This window comes from Mastigoproctus giganteus, chromosome 7, assembly GCF_048544385.1.
Source record: "Mastigoproctus giganteus isolate SK-2022 chromosome 7, ASM4854438v1, whole genome shotgun sequence".
Lineage (NCBI taxonomy): Eukaryota > Metazoa > Arthropoda > Arachnida > Uropygi > Thelyphonidae > Mastigoproctus > Mastigoproctus giganteus.
In genome coordinates, this window is record NC_143581.1 from 222353192 (window position 1) to 222375676 (window position 22485).

The following is a 22485-nucleotide window of genomic DNA, read 5'->3' on the forward strand; positions in this document are numbered from 1 at the left end:
TGCCTAATTTGTTGAGTACTTATCCGTGGTTCTTGTACCATGTAAGTTAGAAATTTCGTCTTCAACTTAAGGAATCTAAATTATGGGATTAAATGGAAAAGCGTCTTGATCATCACAATTCTCTGTCCACAGCATTACTTTTCAGTACCTTATTCACTTTACTTCATGCTATATCGTGTTAGAGCAGGGATACAGGCCAATGACAGTCCAACATGCCATTAGATAAGGCGCCTCCGTAGCCAGATGGGAAGGAGCAGCAGTGCGTAGCACACGCTTCTTGATTAGACCGGGGTTCGAGCCCGTCACCACCAAATATGAAGAATGCGGAAAGGTCAGGGAATGACCACCGCATATCCCGGAGCAATATGGCCTTAGTTGCTAATGCTCCTAAAAACCAAATAACAAACAAGCCATTAGCTAATGAACCTAATAAAGTTGCTAGGCAGCGCATTATAAAATAATTTTGCTTGTTAACATAAACTTAGGCTTTTTAAGAATAATTTATATCCTTTACCTCGTAAATAATATAGATACTCGTATATAAGAAAATTGAAATGTTGAGATCTGTTGGCAGCAGTAATGTGAAATGAATATTTGAAAGAAATTTTGTCGCTAGGTGGTGCAGCTGTAGTGCCTGAAATTAAACGATGATTACTGAATTATTATTCAAATAACACAGATTTTCAGGAAATAATACACGCCAAATATATGTCAATTTCCGTGTCTTATTAAGGATAACTATAAGCAGCTATTTCGTGAGACGCAATTGGAAAGACGAGACTTTTTATGAATCATTTCTACCATTTGTTTCTTTACAGGTGTTCGTAATGTCACGTCTGCCGTAGACAGCCGAAACACCGTGAAAACAAGCAACTGTTGCCGGCTACATCCTGTAACGTAACCACTTCCAAGCGTGGAACAAAAACAATCCACAGTGATAATTCAACTTCCGCAGCAATGCCATTCTTGGACGCCGCCACTAGGCGGCGACACTTGACGGCCGACAGCGCGAAAAGTGAACGGGAGAGTAGCAAGACCACAAAGTTCCCGTGTTCGTCTAGCAGCAGATCCGGAGAGTGCCATTCGGCTCCCGAACTGAACGATGGCTCTGTAAACCATGAGGACAGTCCAGGTGCTTGCGCTGACGGTGGTGGCGGGAATCGACGGTCAAAACCAGCGGTGGTGATCCTGAAACCAACCCCTCCGAGGACTAGCTGGTTGGTGAAGGGTGCTAAACGGGTGTTCAACGTTACTTGCCGTAGAAAAACCGACATGGGGAATACGGGGAGTGTGACCTCTCCGGTTTCAGCAAACACCTCAAACAGGACTAACGTGAATGAATCGCACGAAGTCCAAGAAGAAGAAGAAGAAGACGAAGAAGAAGAAGAAGAAGAAGACGAAATCTATCTTTTGAAAGAAGAGCTTAAAATGAAAGAGGAACATGCGGAAAGACTGGAAGATGAGTTACATGAGGTGAAACAGAGGCTCAAGAAGAAGGAAGATGAGGTATTAAAGCTAAACAGAGAAATTCACAAATTAAAGGTAAGTCGTATGCTTTTTCCAACTCTGGCTAGTCCACTTCTGGTCACAGATCATCTCCTTCTATGACAGCATTAATTTGGATCATGAAAACAGGATGCTTATTTGTAACCAAGCGGGTTAACACGAGGGTACAGCAGTACATGCATTTGTATTTACGGTATTAGCCCACACGACTACTAAATACTGTGCTCTTCTTATATTCTCTCTCTCTCTCTCTCTCTCTCTCTCTTGTAAACTCCTCTGACCTGATGTGATCGTCCCGGAGAATAAAAAAAAAATAAAAAATAAAAAAATAAAAAATATATATATAATTATCTAAATGTACAATTAATTGTGGAATGTTTTCGGTAAATGGTGTTTGCCTATAGGTATTAGCGTACTTACGGTTCAGGTGATCAGGTTAGCCCATAAAGGCTATCTTAATTCTGTAGTACCTATATGCTAAAATCTAACTAGATTAGCATTAAATATATGTAATACTAAGAAAATATCCAACATGTTTAACATTATACATACATATATATATATATATATATATTATCTATCTATCCTTATATATACACACATGTATATATCTGTATATGTTTCTTTAACAAGAACATACATTAGAGAGGAGGTTATCCTATATTGACATTGCCCAATGAGAAAATAATTTTTTTTCATAACAATAAAATTAGTAAAAACTTACAGATACAACACGTAGATCAGTGGTTACGATTTCCTCTTACACAGTGTGAAAAAGTCCTGGATTCGAATTCCATGTAGATTAGCTGGCGTAATGGATATTCAAAGGATTTTTTCACATCGTACACAGAGTTAGTCGGTAGCGGGGAGGTTGCACGGATTCCTTTCTTCGGTAACTGACTTTTCATCTAACAACGCGGCCAAACCGACCATAGGATAGAATTTACAATCTCAATATACTGGCACCTCATAGCCTTATTTGCTTTGGTATTCTAATTAAAAGGAAGCGGATTTTATCTTTCTTATTTTTAGATTTAGGATATTTGCGGTCTCAACCTTTTTTGTCGTATTTCGGATGAAATTTTAAAATTTGACGTTTAAAATTGGGCTAAGTATTATCGTTCAGATTTTATGATTTCTATTTTTAAATTTTGCCTAATCAATGAGAAAGTTGTTCGCCGTCCTCAGCTAAAACCGTCATTGGAATAAATCAATTTCTTTTTAAATTAAAAAACGAAACGAACACAGTGCTTATATATGATGTTCGCTCTTTAGTACAAGCGTTTAGCTGTGGTAGCTATATGAGGGCAGTTTGTGTCGTCTCTCCTCAAGAGACCATTGCTGTATTTTTGTATTTTATTCAAAATAATATCGGTTTACGTTCATTTCGAAAGTATGCCGATGGTATTTTTAGACAAAACCGAGTGCGGGAAAAAACTTTTTCACTGAGGGAAAAAAAAAAAAAAAAAAAATCAATATTTAAATATAGAAATCCTAAAATCTGAACGATAATACTTACTCCGATTTTAAGATTTTTACATTTAAATTTTACCTAATGAACTAGTTTTTGCTCATTGAACAAGTTATTATTCCCTTTAAATTTACTCAACCCAAATTATCATCACATTCAAAACACTCAGCCCAAATACGACAAAAAGTCTACATCTTGTATAATGTCGTACAACAGAGGTGTTGAAAAGGTCACTCAAGGGTCACTCAAGGGTCACTCAAGAGCTGGACTTTGGGGAATAATTTCGACATTTTTTATCTGGATTTCAGCAAAGCATTTGACTAAGTCCTACATGAGCGATTACTTTATAAGCTGGAACTGGTTGGAATCACAGGGAAAAAATCCTTAGATGGATAGCTCAATGGCTTCAGGACAGGAGGCAGAGGGTTGTAATAAATGGCTATTCCTCAGATTGGGTTTATGTAAAAAGTGGAATTCTCCAAGGATCAGTATTAGGACCACTGTTGTTTTCGATTTTCACAAATGATATCGATAAAGGGATAGAGGGCATGATGTCTAAATTTGCAGATTATGTAAAGATTGGTAGAGTAGTTAATGATCGCCGCCAAGCAGAGCTTTTTCAGAATGACCTAGATAGACTTCAGGGATGGTCAGAAAAATGGCAGCTATGCTTTAATCCAGCAAAGTATAAGGTATTGCACCTGCGGAACAGTAACCCCAAAATAACTTATACACGTGGCGGCGTTGAACTAAAGCCGATAGTGGAGGAAAGAGACTTGGGTGTTACGATACGGTCAGACTTTAAGTTCTCTGAGCATTGTAGACAGGTTGCAAGGAAGACCCATGCTGTCCTATCGTTGATGTATCGTACAATTGCTAGTAGAGATAAGGACGTCATAATCCCATTATATAAGGCTACTGTTAGGCTACACTTTGACTACTGTGTTAAGGTATGGAGACCGCACCTAAAGAAAGACATTGTGCTTCTTGAAAGGGTCCAGAGACGGGTAACTCGCCTGGTGAGATCGGCAAAAGGGCGTCCATATGAGAAAAGACTTCGAATATGTATGTTGCACAGCTTGGAAACTAGGCACCTTAGAGGAGATTTGAGTGAGGTGTTTAAGGCTCTGAGAGGCATAAGAAAAATGAATCAGGACGAAATTTTCACGGTTATAAATGATTCTAGAACTAGGGGCCATAATTTCAAGTTACGGGGGGGGTGATGTTTAGACTGGATTGTAGGAAGTTTTATTTTAGCCAGAGAGTTATAAATTACTGGAATAAGTTGCCTACATGGGTGGTAGAGGCTGACAGTTTGGGGAAATTCAAAGGTCAGCTGGATAATTACCTACGGGAGAAGGGAAACGCTTGGGACCAGGTTGACCTTTTCTCTTATTTATTAATTATTATTATTTTTCTTCTTATTATTATTTTATTCTTAATAATTTTATTTTATTATTATTTATTTATTTTTTGGCTGGTTCAGCATAAGTTATAGGCTTCTTTGCACCATGTTTGTTTGTTGTTTGGTTTTTATGAGCATTAGCAACTAAGGCCATATTGCTCCGAGATATGCGGTGGCCATTCCCTGACCTTTCCGCATCCTCAGTATTTGGTGGTCACGGGCTCGAACCCCGGTCTAATCAAGAAGCGTGTGCTACGCACTGCTGCTCCTTCCCACCTGGCTACGGAGGCGCCTTCTTTGCACCATGTGGCCATTGCTAATATTAATTCTAAAGTATGTCCAGTGGACCGGGTTCGACTCTTGACAAGGTTAACCCGGTCAGCTTCAAAATTATTGCTAGCTAAATTATACATCCAAGATGCCAAATATGTAAATGCAGCTTCAAAGCTTTTTTAGAAACTTAAATGGTAAAAGTTTCTTTTTTTATTTTAGTAATATCATTGATTAAAAATAAATTTAATAAATATTTTTTCGTATAAATGCTGAAGTTGATTTTTTTCCCCGGTTTTTTTTTTCCGAATTTTTTTTTTTCCTGAATTTAATTTTTTTGCCGTGAAAATATATCCACGAAAAACAAAAGCTAACTTCGAGTGTCGTATATTAAACGAACGGTAAGAGAATAAATTATAGATTAGCAAGGAAAACGTTTGAAATTTATTTCCAAAGGAAAAGTAGTTGTATTAAAAGAATACAACCTATTTTCAAATTATGTGCAATACATATATTATACTTTACATTGTACAAATATATGTTATGCAATATGTACAACAGATGCTATACAATATTGCATTTAAGCAACCTTTATGCAATATGTTTTTTTTTTTTCAATTAATGAATATAAACGTGTGTGTGTGTGTGTGTGTGTGTGTGTGTGTGTGTGTGTGTGTGTGTGTGTGTGTGTGTGTGTGTGTGTGTGTTTTAAGCGCCAAAGCAACTAAGGCTATGAGGAGGCGTCAGCATATTGCGTTTGTTTCCCGGAGGGGAAAAAAAAAACTAATCACGGGTATAATAGATTACTGAAATAACTGATTATGCCCGTCACCAGAAAAAACCATGCAGCCCTTGCCTGATACAGACTAACTCGGCCATGTTGTAAAAAAAAATAATAAATAAAAGTTTTTGTTGTCATTGACGGGATCCGAACTCAAAACCTTTTCCACATTGTCTGAAAGGGCAGTGATTGCAACCACTGCGTTACGCGGTAGGGCTCTCCTTCAACATGATGGATATTTAGATCTTCCATGTGAAGTGATGGTTAATTCCTGGGGGTCACATAACATTAGTATCAGTGCCACCATATATTCAAAGGAAATCAGGCTTTTGCTGCACCAGCAAAAAAAAAAAAAAAAAAAAATGTAAAACAGTAGCAGTAGGATATAGAATTCATGCACATAGTGTGCATAGTATTAACGGAAGGCACCTCCTGTGGTTTCCCACATCTGCGCCATATGAACTCTGTGGAGACAAACAGTATCACTGTGAAAGCCAGAATTGTTGTATGTTATTATTATTATTATTATTATTATTATTATCATCTGTTTATTCCAGTAAAGGAAACCACCCAGGGACGGCAAAGTGCCAGGAGGGTGCTAAGTACATATCAGGGTACGAGACACTACGTGCAGTGGGTTACATATACTGAACACGTAGTCTCGTCCCGAAATATTATATACAAATTTTATGTTTAATATATACAGTATTTACACATTAATGATTCTGTACATACATTATACAAATCATATACTGTATTTACAATTCACTAATAATTCCATATATAACTTACATATCTACATAACTGTTAGAGAAGGTATATTTTTCCAGTCAACAGCTTACCAAATTGTTATTGTTCTTAAAGCAGAAAGTTTCACTTTTACTCACAATTCTTTGGTACTTCGCAGCCGATTCATATTTCGGTAAGTCTGTACGAATTCTGGAAGATCTCTTTCCGGGATGCTGCATCCTCACACAGTTTTTCGGCATCTATGTGTAGGGAGTTAAATATTTTTGCTGCATTTGATGGGAAGAATCTTTGCAGGCTACTAAGATTGTTCAGGACTGGACGCAGTGGGTTATTTACTTCTCCGCAACGTCTAGCAGTGGCACGCGGTTTGACTAGAATACTATCCAGGCCTGGAGCATCTACTCCGCCTGTGAGCATTTGTGAGAGAGTGTGTATGTTGCTGTTAATTGTCCGCTGCATCCAGGTTGTGATGTTAACGTTTGAGTAGAGAATAGCCCTTGAGATAGTAAAAGGGTGGCCAGCAACTCTGTTAAGCCATCGCAAGAACCAGTACTCGATCCCAAGGACGGACTTATAATGTGAATCTGGAGCTGAAGACCAGATTTGCGAGGCATACATTGCAATTGGCAGGACACACATTAAAATGTACTTGGTCGCTAGCTGAGGATCCCTAATTCCTACCAGTTCCTGTCTAGTAGCCCATAAAGCAGCGAATATTTTTGTCTTCATATCTGTGAAGTGTTGAGCAAAGGTAAGTCTTTCATTCCACTTAAGACCCAGGTCCAGGTGAGAGTGCACTTTTTTCCACACTAGACCCGTTCACAAAGATCGAGATGTCATTTTTATTCTGCTTGTAAGATATGGTCATTTCGGCAGACTTCTGTACATTAATACGGAGCCCGATGCAATCCAGGTAGCTCTCAAATTCTCGGATTGTGCTATTTGCCATCTGGCAAATACCTTCTGCTGATTCATGGTCTTTGGAAGTGATGAAGAATTTTACATCGTCAGCATATGTTATAAAATTGTAGTACCATGCAAGAAACGGCTCCAGGGCGGCCGAAAGAACTCCCCCCTGTGGCACTCCTCGCGAGATGGTAAAGCAAGATTGTAGCTTTTGGTGCTTAACAGTAAGTTTTCTGTGTTCTAGCAGGCTGCTTATTATAGTTAACAAACTTCCTCTTACATTAAAATAATTCCTTAAAATCGCAATGAGCGCTGGAATTGAGACGTTGTCGTAGGCTGCGGAGATATCCAAAAAAATAATATCAATTTGTTTTTTCTCATTTAGTGCTTTCTGCACGCGAAAAAGGGTTTCCAGTAAGTTCGTTATTGTTGATCTCCCCGAAATAACTGAGTGCAAATGTGGTGGTCTATGGCTGAAGCAGTGTTGATTGATGGTGGGAAGCAGTGCTTTTTCGAATACCTTCTGTAGGGTGTAACTAACAGAAACTGGTCTGTAATCCTTAGCCAATTTTGGGTTTTTAATTTTTGGTATTGGGGTTACAATGTAATTTTTCCAAGCTTGCGGGAAAGCTCCTGACCTGATGATTTCCTGATAGATGTGCAGTAATAGATCTATTATAAATTGGCTACTTATTTTAAAGATGAACACTGGAAATTTATCTGGTCCAACAGTGGCCTTATTGGGCAGATCGTTGATTGCTTTCATTACGCTCTCTTTGGTGATTTATATTTCACTCAATGGAGGTCTTGTTGGTTCCTCTCTTGTCGAATAGTTTCGCTTGTTTAAATCTTTCAGGAGGTCCAAAATTTTGTTACTATTATCAGTGTTCTCAATTTGATTCAGTCTAGGCAGGTTACCAAAAGTGTTATTAGCCTATTCCTTGAAAATGCATTCGTTCATATTCTCTGTTGTATATGAAGTATTGTTTTGGGTTCTGTTGTGTGTCCTAGCTTTGGCCGTAGGGCCCCTGGTGGGGGCCTCACGTTACTCGCACACACCGTTAGGAGGTAGCCAGGCTGCCAAAAATTCTCTAGCTGGTCTCCGCCATAGTCGCCTGAGCTTCCTGGACAGAGTCCAAGTTAAAAAATAAATAAAATAAAATAAATAATAATAAAAAAATTTAAGTGAGAATTCATGCACACTCAATTACAGAATTTTGGGCAGCCTGGCTACCTCCTAGCGGTGTGTGCGTATAAATAAATATACGCCAGTGAGTAAAACTCTAATTGGCCAGTTGCCGAAGTACCACTATTTTTCAATAACTGAACAATGAGAGCTTCACAAGAGGTATATGGGAGTAGTCTAACATGTCTAATCGCCAGACAACAGAAGAGTGGAACATCAAATTCAACTTTTGGAATATCCTACACCAATGAAGACAAAAGATAACGATCCCCAGAGCATAGCCTGAAAAGAAATCTTAAAGGCACTTTTAATGTGCTGACTCGAGAGATAGTTGACAGAATTGATATACGTTCAACAAGAGAACTAGCAGGAAGTTTAGAAGGAGTGGATCAAGATGGAAACGATGGAGTAAGTGGAGCTCTTCGCATATCGAAAATTTATGGAAAGAACCCAGAGAGGGAGAGAATTATCGCAAATATTTAAGTCCATGGAAAAGTTATAGCGATGTTACTGTTGTTGTTGTAGGGTTTTAGTAGCATTAACGACTACGGCCATATTGCTCCGCGTATAGTGCCTCTAAATTACGTGTGTTCTGTGGTCGATTTTCTGTTTGCTAGACGAAAAACCCGAGTTTCAGCGAGAAAAACCATGCTAACCTCTCCAGAGATTGACTACCTCAATCACATTGTGAAACGGGTCCGTAAAAATTCCTCACGTCATCGAGGGGATTCGAATTCAGGTCTTTTCCACCCGGTGGAGAGAGGACGACAATCTTACCAGCTGTGCTACCCACAAGGGCAAAGGCTAGTGTATATATCTACTGTTATTAATATTATATTAACAAAAATAACGAATTTTGTTAATAATTTTTTTTATGAAATTAGAGTAGCCTGAAGGTTTCATTGATGACTACCAGTAGACAAGTTGAAACCACGTAAAACAGGCTCACATCATTTTTGAACTCAGTGTACACAAATTGCAAAGAAATTTGTGTACGCTGAGTTCAAAAATGATTATAAATAGCTAGGCTACAAATTTATTGTAGGCCGGTGTTTTTAATTTTATTATTCAAAAATTCCATTTATCATATACATACAATATGTACAGTTGCCCCAGAATCTACTAAGTCAGTTTTATAAGTATATCAAATGGTTCTACTTCACGACTTTCAAGGATATTAAACTTTTCAAGAGGTTTGTGACGTTGGCAGAACTCCATCCAACGGACACACTGAAAAATAATAAAAAAAATAATAAAAGGATTTCGAACCATGCTGGTATTGCCACGGTGTTTGAATGATTCTTATTTTATAAATAAATTATGACAGAAACAATACTATTATTATGTAGAGCAAATTTTTGCTGATAAAAACTTATTTCTATAAATTTAAATTAAACTGAAATCATTGCTGGGAAATGTAGCGTTCAGAGTCTACTGTCGTACACCATTGCCCATGTGATATAACTTTACTTTGCAAGCCGTGAGCAACCCACAGACAACCCTGCAGAGGGAAATTTTAACGCATTCTTTTGTCTCTTGATGCTATTTTCACTTCAAGAACGCTAACATCTACCACGTGCACAGTTCCTTTTTTAAACTTCCTTTTTGGCAAGTGTTACAGTTCAGCACGTAGAGATCAATTCGTCGAAAGTACAGATAGTATTAGTCCCAAGTGAATTTGTTTGCCTTGTATGATATTGAAACCATCGTTCCACACAATAAAATTTTCTACACGAAAAATAGAAGGTACGCATATAAGGTTAAATTTGAAAAAAAAAAAAAAGACCAAGAAACAGAAAAATTCCAGGTAGTATGTACGAGGGAGAGAGTCAATCGGTAAGTCAAAAAGAAGTAAGCGGGAAACTGACTTGGGCATTTAGTTTTGAACCAAATCATCAAAAACATTTTTACATTTGTCCCATCGCTTTATCAAATGCTAAAAACGTGCTGCTTAAAAGATGCCGGTTGTTATCGTAACCATTGACATACATCGTTTTCAATATCTGCATCTTCAGAAAACCACTTGGCACAAAGCTGCCATTTAAGTAGACCAAACAAATGGAAATCGTTAGCGGTGAGACCAGACCTATAGGGATAATGATCAAGAAATTCCATGACAGTCGCAGAATACAGCCACCATCACAGCTTTAAACATCTTTGTCGGGAGTGAACGAAGGTGGTACCATTGAATTGATGTAGGTTTGGATTTGGAGTGAAAGTGGTGGATCCACTACTCAATTTTTGACAATACAGAAGTTCAAAATGACCTACGTTACGATAGCAACCGAAGTTGTTTCACACAGCGAGTTGCCAAAAATTGAAAAAACGATGGGACAAATTTATGTTTTTCTTGCTTATGTTGAAAAATAAAATACGTTCAAATCACTTATTTGTACACCTCCCTTGTACAACAGTTTTGTTCAGGAAACTGAGGTGTCCATATTCTTCTTTATCTTCAGGTTCTATATTCTTTCTGTCTTCAGTTTCTATAATCTTCTTCTTGCAATAAGAAGGCAACTTCTGTTTGCTTCAGAGATTATCCTCGCATAATTTCTCTACTGATTTTAGTGCGATTTCTATATTTCTTCTATGTTACAAAAATAAAGAACTATGGTTCTATAGGTCTTATTAGTCTAGATCAGTGGTTTTCAACCATTTTTGATAACGGCACCCCTAAGTAATTTATTTTATATTGCGGCACCCCTACTCAATTTTCTGTCTGTTAGATCTGATTCTGTGTGTGTGTGTATATATATATATACACATAATATTAAAAAATATATATGTTATATGATATTTATTATAATAATATAATCATAAAAATTACATTTCATAATACAAATTTACATAGTATATAATTTTATTTCTTTATATAGAGGCACTAAGTAAACATCAATTATAGATTACCACAAAATTAAAAAGATACTGTACACCTTTTCATAATGAAATAAACATATAAATTTAAAAAATAATAATAAGTTTAAGTAATTTCAACCCAAATTACGTGGCACCCCTGGAATGTTGTTGCGGCACCCTGGTTGAAAACCACTGGTCTAGATAGATAATGATTTATTGAAACTTCTGAACTCTTTCTTATTCCACTCTCATTTTTATATGCATAGGTAGCTGTTGTAGTAGGGTTTTAGGAGCATCAACAAATTAAGGCCATATTGCTCCGTATATGCTATCTGTAAATTGCGTGTGGTATGAAGTCGATTTTCTGTTTACTAGACGAAAATCTCGAGTTGCCGGGAGGAAAAACCATGGTGCCCTCGCCTGAGACCGACTAACTCAGCCACGCTGTGAAAAAGGCCCATAAAAATTCCTCAAATCATTGACGGGACTCGAACTCAGGTATTTTCCACCCAGTGTGGGGAGGATGGCGATTCTATGAACTGTTTCCCACGAGGGCATACGTATTCAGTGCTGTAGTCGTAAAATTAGCAGAAGGTATGCCTGTGAATGTTACGTATGCAGATAGTATACTATGCTTATTAATCGAATTCCAGAGGGTATACGGCGTATACCCATATATATATATATATGGATATACCTTCTAGATATATATATATATATATATGGGTATACCTTCTAGATATATATATACATACATATATAGAAGGTATAAGATATTCAACTAAAAAAATCCAGAGGGTATACAGCGTATACCCTCCATTACAGCCCTGTGTATGTGTATAGGTATCATAAATTTAGTATGTCAATTAACTTTAAACCGCCTCAGGGCTACCTTGGCAGGGTCTGGAACCTTTTCCAGGGTGGCCGAATGGTAAGGCACCAAACCCTGCCAAGACAGCCCTAAGGCGGTTAAAAGTTGGTTGACATACTTGACATGGTTTGTTGGTTAGAGTCAGCGCTTCCCAACCTTTTTTGACTGGCAAACCCCTAAGCCTATATTCTCTGAAATCGTATAAAAGTACTGAATTTTCATTATAAAATATTACAGCATTACATTTTTATAAACGACATTGCATAATAAAAATTAAGTATTGCCGAGCATTCTGGTCTTTCCAAAGCTATTGGCCGCAAATTTTGCACATCTCTGTTCCCGCCTCTTTCAAAACCAGATGGTTCTATTGCCACATCAGCCAAAGATAAAGCTGACCTACTAGCAACCTATTTTTCTTCCAACTCATGTATTGATGATCTTGGTAAATCACCCGAAACCGTTCCCAGTACACTCCATTCAATGAATCCTGTAGTTTTCGTCAGAAGGATTTTGATGACTCTGATGCTACGAAAGCTCCAGGTCCTGATGGTATTTCTCCACTTGTTCTCAAAACCTGCTCCCGTGAGTTTACCTCTGTTTTGTGTCGTCTTGCTTCACTTTCTTACTTCTAAGGTGTTTTTGCTTCTGCTTGGAAGTTTGTTGGCTTACTCCTCGGTGGGTGGGCAGGTACTCTGTTGTTGCAATAACTACAACTGGTTATGAAGTATAACTCCGCAATATGAGAGATACTTGATGGTGTGCATGGTTTAATCTTAAACTATTTATTGACTAAACGTTTAGGCGCCTCCGTAGCCAGGTGGGAAGGAGCAACAGTGCGTAGCACATGCTTCTTGATTAGACTGGGGTTCGAACCCGTCACCACCAAATACGGAGGATGCGGAAAGGTCAGGGAATGACGACTGCATATTCCCGGAGCAATATGGCCTTAGTTGCTAATGCTCCTAAAAACCAAACAACGACTAAACGTCCAAGAGTATAAAAAAGGTTGTTTATGCAAGGGTAATGCACTTCCATCATTTCTACTACCAGGTAGTATGCATGCATCTGATTATACCTCGCATTACCCATGCATAAACAACCTTTTTCATACTCTTGGACGTTTAGTCAAGAAATTATTTTAGATATTTATTTAACATGATATACTGTAAGATAGTAAAGTAATTATAAGGAATTGTGGGAGATTTCTTTGGCAATTCTTTACTTTTAATTTTAGTTTACTTTATTGTTTATTATTAGTTATATTTTGTAGTTTACAATAATATACCTATGTAAATCTAAGCAGACGCCATTACGGAATTTTAAGTGCGAACCCCCAGGGGTTCACGAACCACTGGGTTAGATGATAATACACTGGTGTGAAAAACTTACGGACCAACACAATTTCTAAAGGTTACAACCACAAAATAATATGTTTTCTGTTTAAAATTACCTTTTTGTAAATTTTTAATTGTTCAATTTTCCCGGAAGTTTGGGAAACTGTAAGCCCCTGGCTTTATGGCCGTGAAGGGTAATAAAGATTATCTCTCTCTCTCTCTCTCTCTAAAATCAAACGAAACAGCCTGTGGCGATTTGCATAACCGTGGCTGTTCAGTAGAAAGCTGGTGCACATGCAAAAATTTGAATCGTGATGAGAGGGCTCACATAAACAGATAAAAGCAGCAGTTCAGCAGTTAGTGCAAATTACCGAATGGTGAGCACGATTGTTACAGACGGTCGATTGGTTTCATACAGTGCTACAGACAACGAAATGGCCAGTAGACAACATGTGGATGACTTTACCTGGGGTCGAATAATTGGGAAGCTCCAGGAAGGTCAAAGTGCAAGGAGTGTGGCTGCAGAGTTCGACATCACCCAAAGCATCGTCCTTCAGAACGCCAGGTGCAGCTGTTCTTAGGACCAGTGGTGGTCGTCCACGAAAAACAACGCCCAATAACGACCGCTATATACTCCTACAGGCCAAGAGGGACCGACAACAGACAGCGGGATCCATTGCAAACCAGCTGTACAGGAGCACAGGACGCAGGATATCGCGGTTTACTGTGGCCAGGCGACTCCACAAATGTTGACTGTTTGCCTGACGGCCAGTACCCTGTGTCCTTTTAACACCTGCCCATCGGAGACACCATTTACAGTGTTATAGTGGTACATCAAACACAAGGACTGGTTGTTTTTTTTTTTTTTTTTAGGAGCATTGGCAACTAAGACCATAGTGCTCCGGGGATATACGGTGGTCATTCCCTGAACTTTCAGCATCCTCCGTATTTGGTGGTCACGGGCTCGAACCCCGGTCTAATCAAAAAGCGTGGGCTATGCACTGCTGCTCCTGCCTACCTCGCTATGGAGGCGCCCACAAGGACTGGAGAGCAGCGCAATGGTGTAAGGTACTCTTTACTGATGAGAGTAGATTCAGTCTCAGCAACGATTCCGGACGTCAGCTAATCTGGCGAGAGGTTGGCACACGGTATCACCCCGCAAACGTCACTGAAAGGGATCGATATGGCGGTCGAGGTGTTCTCGTCTGGGGAAGCGTTATCTTGGATGGACGTACACAATTCCAGATACTAGAAGGCGGTATCTAACCGGTGCACCTACTGTACTGAGGTAATCCTTCCCCATGTGCGTCTGTTCCGAGGTGCCATTGGCCCCGAGTTCGGGTTTATGGATGATAACGCCACACCACATCGCACTACAGCTGTTGATATGCTTTTGGAAAGTGAGGACATTGTTCTTATGGATTGGCCTGCCCATTTCGGCGATCTAAATCCCATCGAACACATATGGGACGCTCTGGGGAGACGCCTAGCGGCACGTCCACACCCACCAGAAAATGTTCACCAGCTGAAGATGGCGCTGACAGAGGAATGGACGATGTTACCTCAAGAACTTATCAACAACATTGTTCTAAGTATGGACAGGCGGTGCAAAACGTGCATCGACATTAGGGGTAGCCATATCTCCTACTGAGGACCACCTCTTCCTTTTGTTCGATCTTTGGCAGTGATGCATCTGTATCATGGCAGCCAGTGCTGTGTTGCCATTTTTGAATAAAGTCTCCCTGTACCGTTTTGTTTCCGTTGTTGTGTCGGTGTTATTTTCTTCATCATTTCTGTACCTCACGAGGTTCCTTTGGTATGCTTTTCCTGTATCCAGGCCACTCCTATGAGAGAGTGGCCTGGATATGGGAAAAGAGAAGTTACAGGTGAAAACCTGACTGGTCCTTAAGTTTTGCACCCAGTGTATGTATAGGTACTCTTATAGAAGATCTGAAAATTTGTTACCTTTAGATAAACATAAGAAATCCGTATCAAATATCTTTTTTTAAAAATATCACTATTATAATCTAAAATCTAACTTTTTACGCTACTGTTTTATTCAGTTCAATGTCATTCTCATGTTTTAATATTAAAACGAAAAAAAAAAAAAAAAAAAAAATCTCATATTAGAGTCACTCGAGAATTCTGATCGATTCCTGTATATAATGTCTGTAAATTCCGTATATTATCTGGCCGGTTTGCCTGTTTCGCTGGAAAAAGGCCGAGTTTTCGGGGAAGAAAATCCTTGCTGTCCTCGTCTGAAACTGGCTAATTCAGTTACAGATGAAAAAAGCCCATAAAAGTTCCCAATCATCGCCAGGATTTGAACGTGGGCCTTTTTCCACCTGATAAAGGGAGCACTATAATTATAACCACTTTGTAAACCGTCATCGTTTGTAACACAGTTGGTGTAATCACATTCCTCCTCATACCCAGTGGAAAAAGACCAGAGTCCGAATCCCGTCAAATGAAGGGAAGAATTATTACACGTCTTCTTCACACGTGTAATTGAGCCACATGTGGCTCAATTAGTGGGTCGACCGTCTAATTAATTTATCACCAATTTGACGAGGGTACATGGTTTTTCTACCAGAAACTCAGGTTTTTCGTCCAGCAAACAGCAAGTCGCAACTTTTAAGAGTGCTGCAGCAGAGGAAATGGGGGAATTAAAAATTAAATGTGGTGTTTACCATATCAAAGGTAAAGGTTTTATCTTCACGGTAGCACAGTGTATATAAACACCTGGAAGAAAAGCTCCAGGAATGGACGAATGGATGGTATCTGTAACGATCCCTCTGGACTGCGGAAACGCTGTCTCCCCCCCCCCCGCCAGTATGCACGTGCTATCGTCACCGTGCTTGACGCACCGGGTGGAAAAGGCCCGGGTTCGAATCCCGTCGATGACGCGAGGAACTTTAATGGGCTTTTTTCACTCTGTATCTGATCTCAGGCCGACTGAGATAGCAAGGTTCCATCCCCCCCCAGAAACTGGGGGTTTTTCGTCCAGCAAACAGGCAAATCGACCACAGAACACACGCAATTTACAGACATAATACATATACATGTATATGTAAGAAATTACGGGTGGCCCTAATATAATAATTTGAATGTGTGTCTTCTCCCTGTGGTATCCTTGATGAAATAGCACGAATTCGTGAAAAGGCTGAAGTCTTCTCTAATCACTTTCATTAATTATTATGACGAAATCATAAAACAGTCAGATGCAGTAAATAAAATTTTAAATTATTTACTTTGACTTAAGTAAAGCGTTTGATACGATTCCACATGAACGGCTGTTACATAAAGTGGAAGGAATTGGTATTATTGGTAAGACTGACACTTATTGACACCATAAAGACACCTGAAGAAACACAAAATGGATCAACGACTTGCTAAAAGATAGGAGACAGAGAATAGTCGTAAATGGGCATTCCTCAGGGTGTACTAGTGTAGCAAGTGAAGTCCTTCAGGGATCGGTATTTACGCCACTTCTATTTCTCATCTTCCTTAATGACATTTATGAAGGACTGTGAAGCAATATGTCAACATATGCTGATGATTTAAAGGTAAGAAGAATGGTTAACGAACGCAACCACGGCATTCTGCTTCAGAATGCGTTAGATCGATTGCACAAATGGTCTAAAACTAGCCCATACATTTATAAGCGTTACACAGCAGGAGAGCTATTACACTGAGTGGAGAGAAATCATGGGATACCTACCTAGTAACGGGTAAGCCCACCTTTCTGCCTGATAAGGGCGGTCACACGGCGAGGCATTGAGTCCACTAGTTCACGAAAGCGTTCCACAGGTATTTACATCCATGCTTGCTGCACCGCGGTCCATAATTCAGTCGCATTCCAGGGTCGAGGATCCAAAGCTCAAACGAACCTTTCCACAGCATCCCACGGATGCTCCACAAGATTCATATCTGATAGACTCCTGGACCACGTCCGACCACAAAGTGATTATATACCAGATACAGAACCAACTCAGTAGAACCCCGATGACAAAAACATCGCTACACCACTTCGCAGTTAATAAGGAAAATTGGGAAACGTTCAAGGAAAAACTCACTGCTGAGGTTGGGGAGAACTACCAGACTGCGAGCCGACCCAGAGAGGCAAATGACCTGCAAAGAAAAGTAACTGAAATCATCACAAAAGCTAGCGAACAGGCAATGAAAAGGAAAATCCGAAACCCAGCGCCATGCCCTCCCTGGTGGACCCCCGACATTGAAAACCTGAGAAGAGAAGTAATGAGACAACGAAAGGACTTCCAACGAGCCCGACGATCTTGGCCGGCCGCTGAGGTCGCGGCCAAGAGGGACAGGCATAAAGACGTAAAGAATCGATACACCAAATTAATAAAGGACACCAAGCGCAAAACTTTGGAAAATCTTGTTTCTACAGCAGGGAACGCTAACCCCTGGGGAGTGTTTTATAAAGTAGCCCCTAACAGACACCCAAGAGGAGAAGTTGCAGAAGCAACAATGACCCCGCTGGGTTCCCTGACCACTACGTGGGATGACTCGGTGACCAATATCCTCCTTGGGAAAAGGAGGTGATTGTCCCTCTGTATAAAGCAATGGTCAGGCCACGCCTTGAGTACTGCGTACAGGTCTAGACGCCTCATTTTAGGAAGGATGTAGATTTGCTTGAGCGTGTACAGAGAAGGGCAACAAGATTGGTGAGGGGAATGAAGGGATCCTCTTACCAAGAGAGGCTTAAGTTCTGCAAATTGCAGTGGCTGGAGACTAGACACTTTCGCGGTGAACTGATTGAGGTATATAAGGCCTTGAATGGGTTGAGCACGCTGAATTCTGATGGGATCCTTCCACTTGTTCAGATTACGAACCTAAGGGGACATAAATTCAAATTATGTTGTTCAAGAAAACTGCTGTTTTCTGGAACAACCTTCCTTCGTACGAATTTCCAGAAAATTACAGTCTACAGAAGTTCAAGTCTAATGTCAAAAAATATCTTCTTTCGTCTTCCCAATCTCCAACCCAAGCATGGTACTAGGTACTATAGGTTCCAATACCTCTCCTGTTTGGGGTTTACATAAATAAATAAATAAAAAAAACAACAAAAAAAAAAAAACATGCACACTGGGTGACCTGAACATGACAAACCATAGGACGAGACTGCCTCATGTATGACCTTGCGACTGGATTTGACTCCTACACACCAAAGAAGATCCGGTTCAGATCGCTTGGACCCTTCACGTGCTCTCGACTGCCAATGCCTGATCGCGATCTGTACCGGGCTCCCTTGCCTGTACCAGGCAAGGGGCTTTACTCCTTTTCCCCTGGCAGGGAGGAAGAGACAGTCTAGTCTTCTGTCCTTCCCTGCCAACCCGTATTCTTCTCCTGGCGGGGCACGGGCCTGCCTCACTGATCATCCTGGGGTCGCCTACTCTATCGTCCCCATATTTCTGTCTTCCCCCCGCCTTCAGTCTTCCCCCTACTCTGCCTAATACGCCAGCGTATAGCCCCACAAAAACTGCAAAAACTTAACTTGTCCAAATTAAACCGCATAAACCTCAATTTGTTTTTCTAATTCCAGCGCTCACCCCCTACGGAGGTTTTTTTTTTTTTTTTTTTTTTTAGGCCCTAGTCACTGAAATCTCAGGAAACTAGGTGGCAGGGCCTGCCAGAGTAAAATTTCATTCTGTGTACCTGGTCTGCCTCCACGAGGCGAAATGTGGGCAACGTAGGACCTCAGTAGGAATCCAGTGGCTAAACGGCCAGATGAACGATACACAACACTACACATATACAAAATCCACACACTTTTAAATCTCTGGCCTTCCCAGTGAACTGGTAAACCTACAATGAAAGCAACGCGGAGATGGGGGAAACCCCTGGTGCTGTTAGACATCAATACACTTTACACTTACCCCTGGCTCCTTTCCCAGCATGCTCAGTAATTAACCAGAGCATTAAAGTGGTAAATGCAGGGCATGTTAGCTTAGATGCGATGTTGAGAAGGCTTTTCATTTTGCAGACTGTCCGGACCTTCACTAACTGTTCCTTACTGGAGGGAATCTAGAGTGAATTTGCATGTGACTAGATTGTTTCGACGATGCCATCTGTCTACGCTGGGTAATTGGAAGGCATGAGATGTGTGTTCCAGAATTGGGTGTCTACAGCGTCGGTTAACTGAAAATTTCTTTCTTTAAGTCGGCATCAATGTCCTGGATTCGTCCAAGCATCTGGTAGGGTAGGAAGCGATCTGTGAAGAGTGCGAATTGTTGGGGTGGCTCTGAGCTGGGCACGTGGAATCCTCCAGCCACACAGATCCCAGAATGAAGGAGATATGATGATACTGAGCAGCATCTTTACCGTGATTACCAGTCTTCTTTCTTTAATAAGAGAGGGCAGCTTTGGAATTCCCAGGGCTAGGGCCATTTCAGTCATATAGGCTTGGGGTGGTATCCTATGTTTGTAGGTTACCCACTTGAGGAGCCAGTATTCCGATGCCCAGATTGGTTTTGTGTTCGTGGGTGCTGCCTACGCCCAGATTTCTGCTGCATAAAGTAGTGGTGAGTATATGATGGTCCTGGGATATTTTGTCGCTGTGACCTTGTCTGAGACGTAATGCAGTTGCTGTTTTGCTCTCCATTTCAGGTGCGCCGCCTGCCTGATGAGTTTGTCGATGTGATGGTTAAATCTCAGTTTTGTATTAAACACCACCCCCAAATCTAAATATTATGAAACAGGAGATATGGATACTCCGTTGGGGAGATGGTTGTGTGCCCTTTCTCCAAGGAACAGAGCATGCGCTGAGACTTTGTTGGGTTTATATTAAGGCCAAATTGTTTGAGGTAGCTTACTAGTGCGAGGAGCACGCTGTTAATTTCCTCTGTGATCATATTGGAGTCTGCATTTGTTCGGATGGTGGTCAGTATTTTTAAATCGTCAGCATAAGAAAATATATCTGGTCTCTGGAATATAAAAGGGGAGATGATGACAGTAAAGAGGAGGCCAGAGAGGACTCCCCCTTATGGCACTCCTGTAGATATTTGTTTAGTAGATTTTTTAAGTACCATACCAGTTTCACTATAGTTCCTGGAGTAATAACTATAGTTTCACTTTTTGACTGACTAGTATGCATCATTTATCATATAGAAGCTTAGTTATTCTGTGATGGTCACGATAAATAATTGTCATTATCCACAATATGAAAAGCAACCCACGGTCCCACAAAGAATTAAGGCCTTAATCAACTCTTCCACTGCTTTATATATGTTTCTAATGAAGGAAAAGCATTATTTAACGTATTTACTTCGGATCTTTGTTTTTGTTGAAATCTTCATTCACGAGAATTGATTTATGCGGAGATTTATAATTACGGACCACATCTTAATTCACTCTAATGATGATCGCCCTGCTCATTTTCCGAACTATAGATTAAACTTGGTTTAATCTCGATCCAAGGAGCTTTTAACTACTAATAGAACACAATTAGTAGAGAATGTTTGTTAAAAGTTGACCTTGTTTACATTGGAGACACCTGTGGTTACCGCGTCTGAGGTTGACTGCGGAGGTGTAGTTAATTAAAATTCTAATAAGCAAGCATGTCAGACGCTGGTGACACCATGCTTGAGATGCAAAAGTAGCAGTCTAGGACTTTGTGTTTTTAGAACATGCGCGTGTATTGTCGCTTTTAATTATATCTCGCCTCACTGATTACGCTTCTTAATGGCTTACCGCTTGCGGTGTATTTCTTCGAGAGGTCACGTGGACGCTATCAAACCACTTGCAGACAATAAAAACGACCATGGGGTTTCGGCTGGAGATTACTGGATCAGGTTGTGAGTAGATTAATAAAGTAAAATGATATTCATTTACAAAAATGCCACTTCCCAGACATTTTTTTTTTATTGCTGTCTGCCTTGAAATCTGCAAATCGAAAACTCTGGATCTGAATGGATGAACATCAACCAGTTACCACAGCAACAGGTTACCATGGCAACACCGATATTCATCCCAGCTAATAATATTTAGAAGTAACGTTATCACTTTCATTCTGTTTTCATTAATTTAATATTGGTGTTTTCGCGTGTTATATTTAAAAGAACTACCGTTTTTATTATTTCTGCTATATATTTTTTTTTATTTTTATTTATTTTTTTTTTTTTTTTTGAAGATAAGAACGTAGTTAAAAATAATAAAGGTACAACTCCCTCAAAATTTTGCACCTCTTTTATAAGTTTACATTGTTTTATAAAATTTCGCGATCTCAATTTCACATTTTTTGTTCCATTTTGAACTTATAAAATATAAAATTTGTATTATTATATAGTTATGAGAAATCAGAAAGAATCAATCTAGAATCCTATGCGAGTTATGGCTGTAAGTACAAAACATCTTTTTGGATCAAAACACAAAAAAAGTAGTTAGCAGTATAGGGTCAATGATCATCTAGACACCCTCCAAGGTGTAACGAATACGATTTTATTGCTATCATACGTAGCTTCCAAAAAACTCACTTATGAGCGTTAAGAAATTGGCAATCCAAGACTTTGGTCATGGAAGGCTAGCGGAGGTGTTTTCGTTGCAGCCGGTAAGCTTCACGGCTGTTGGTAAATATAGCACAGTAAGTAGAACGATCATATCGCTTTAGATTTTTACCCTTTATTTTGTACAGAAGCACGGTGTCAAGGATTGGGGAATAGAGTTTTTATAGCTGGCCTCTGACATTGCTTGTGTTGGCCTTTTACCAGGTAAATACCAGTGGCTGACGGTCTGGCATTTTCCTCCAAGGTTCACTATACTCTACCTTGGCATAACACTCTCTCTCTCTCTCTCTCTCTCTCTCAAGGAGTGACAACAACCAAAGGATGACCGCGATCATCCTGGGTTGGTGTCGCTCCTATCTCCTGATGTTGCTCTAACTTTAAAAATTACAATCCTTGACACGTTTAAGACTCTGACCACCTCACAACGCTATAAATACATTCTTTGACTGGTAAACTCAAAATAAATTTATGGTGAAGATTAATAAATGTAATTCTCGAATATACCGCCTCCATTTTGTCACTTATTGTACTCTTGAACATATTATGTTCAAATTAATTACAAGCTTCGAGATTACAAACAATTAAGCTTCGCGATTATTCTGAGATAACAAGCAAATATTTTTA

The 22485-nt window shown here is 39.8% G+C and overlaps 1 protein-coding gene across 1 annotated transcript in view; it reads left to right on the top strand.

The window, feature by feature from the left end:
* The first annotated feature begins 1054 nt into the window (after positions 1-1054).
* The window catches only part of LOC150083715 (cGMP-dependent protein kinase 1-like), an 85545-nt gene continuing 64114 nt past the window's right edge, over positions 1055-22485 (top strand). Inside the window, exon 1 of the mRNA XM_090378160.1 lies at positions 1055-1542. Coding sequence (XP_090234286.1) covers positions 1273-1542 — 270 coding nt within the window. The 5' untranslated portion in view covers positions 1055-1272. The remainder of the gene's footprint in view (positions 1543-22485) is intronic.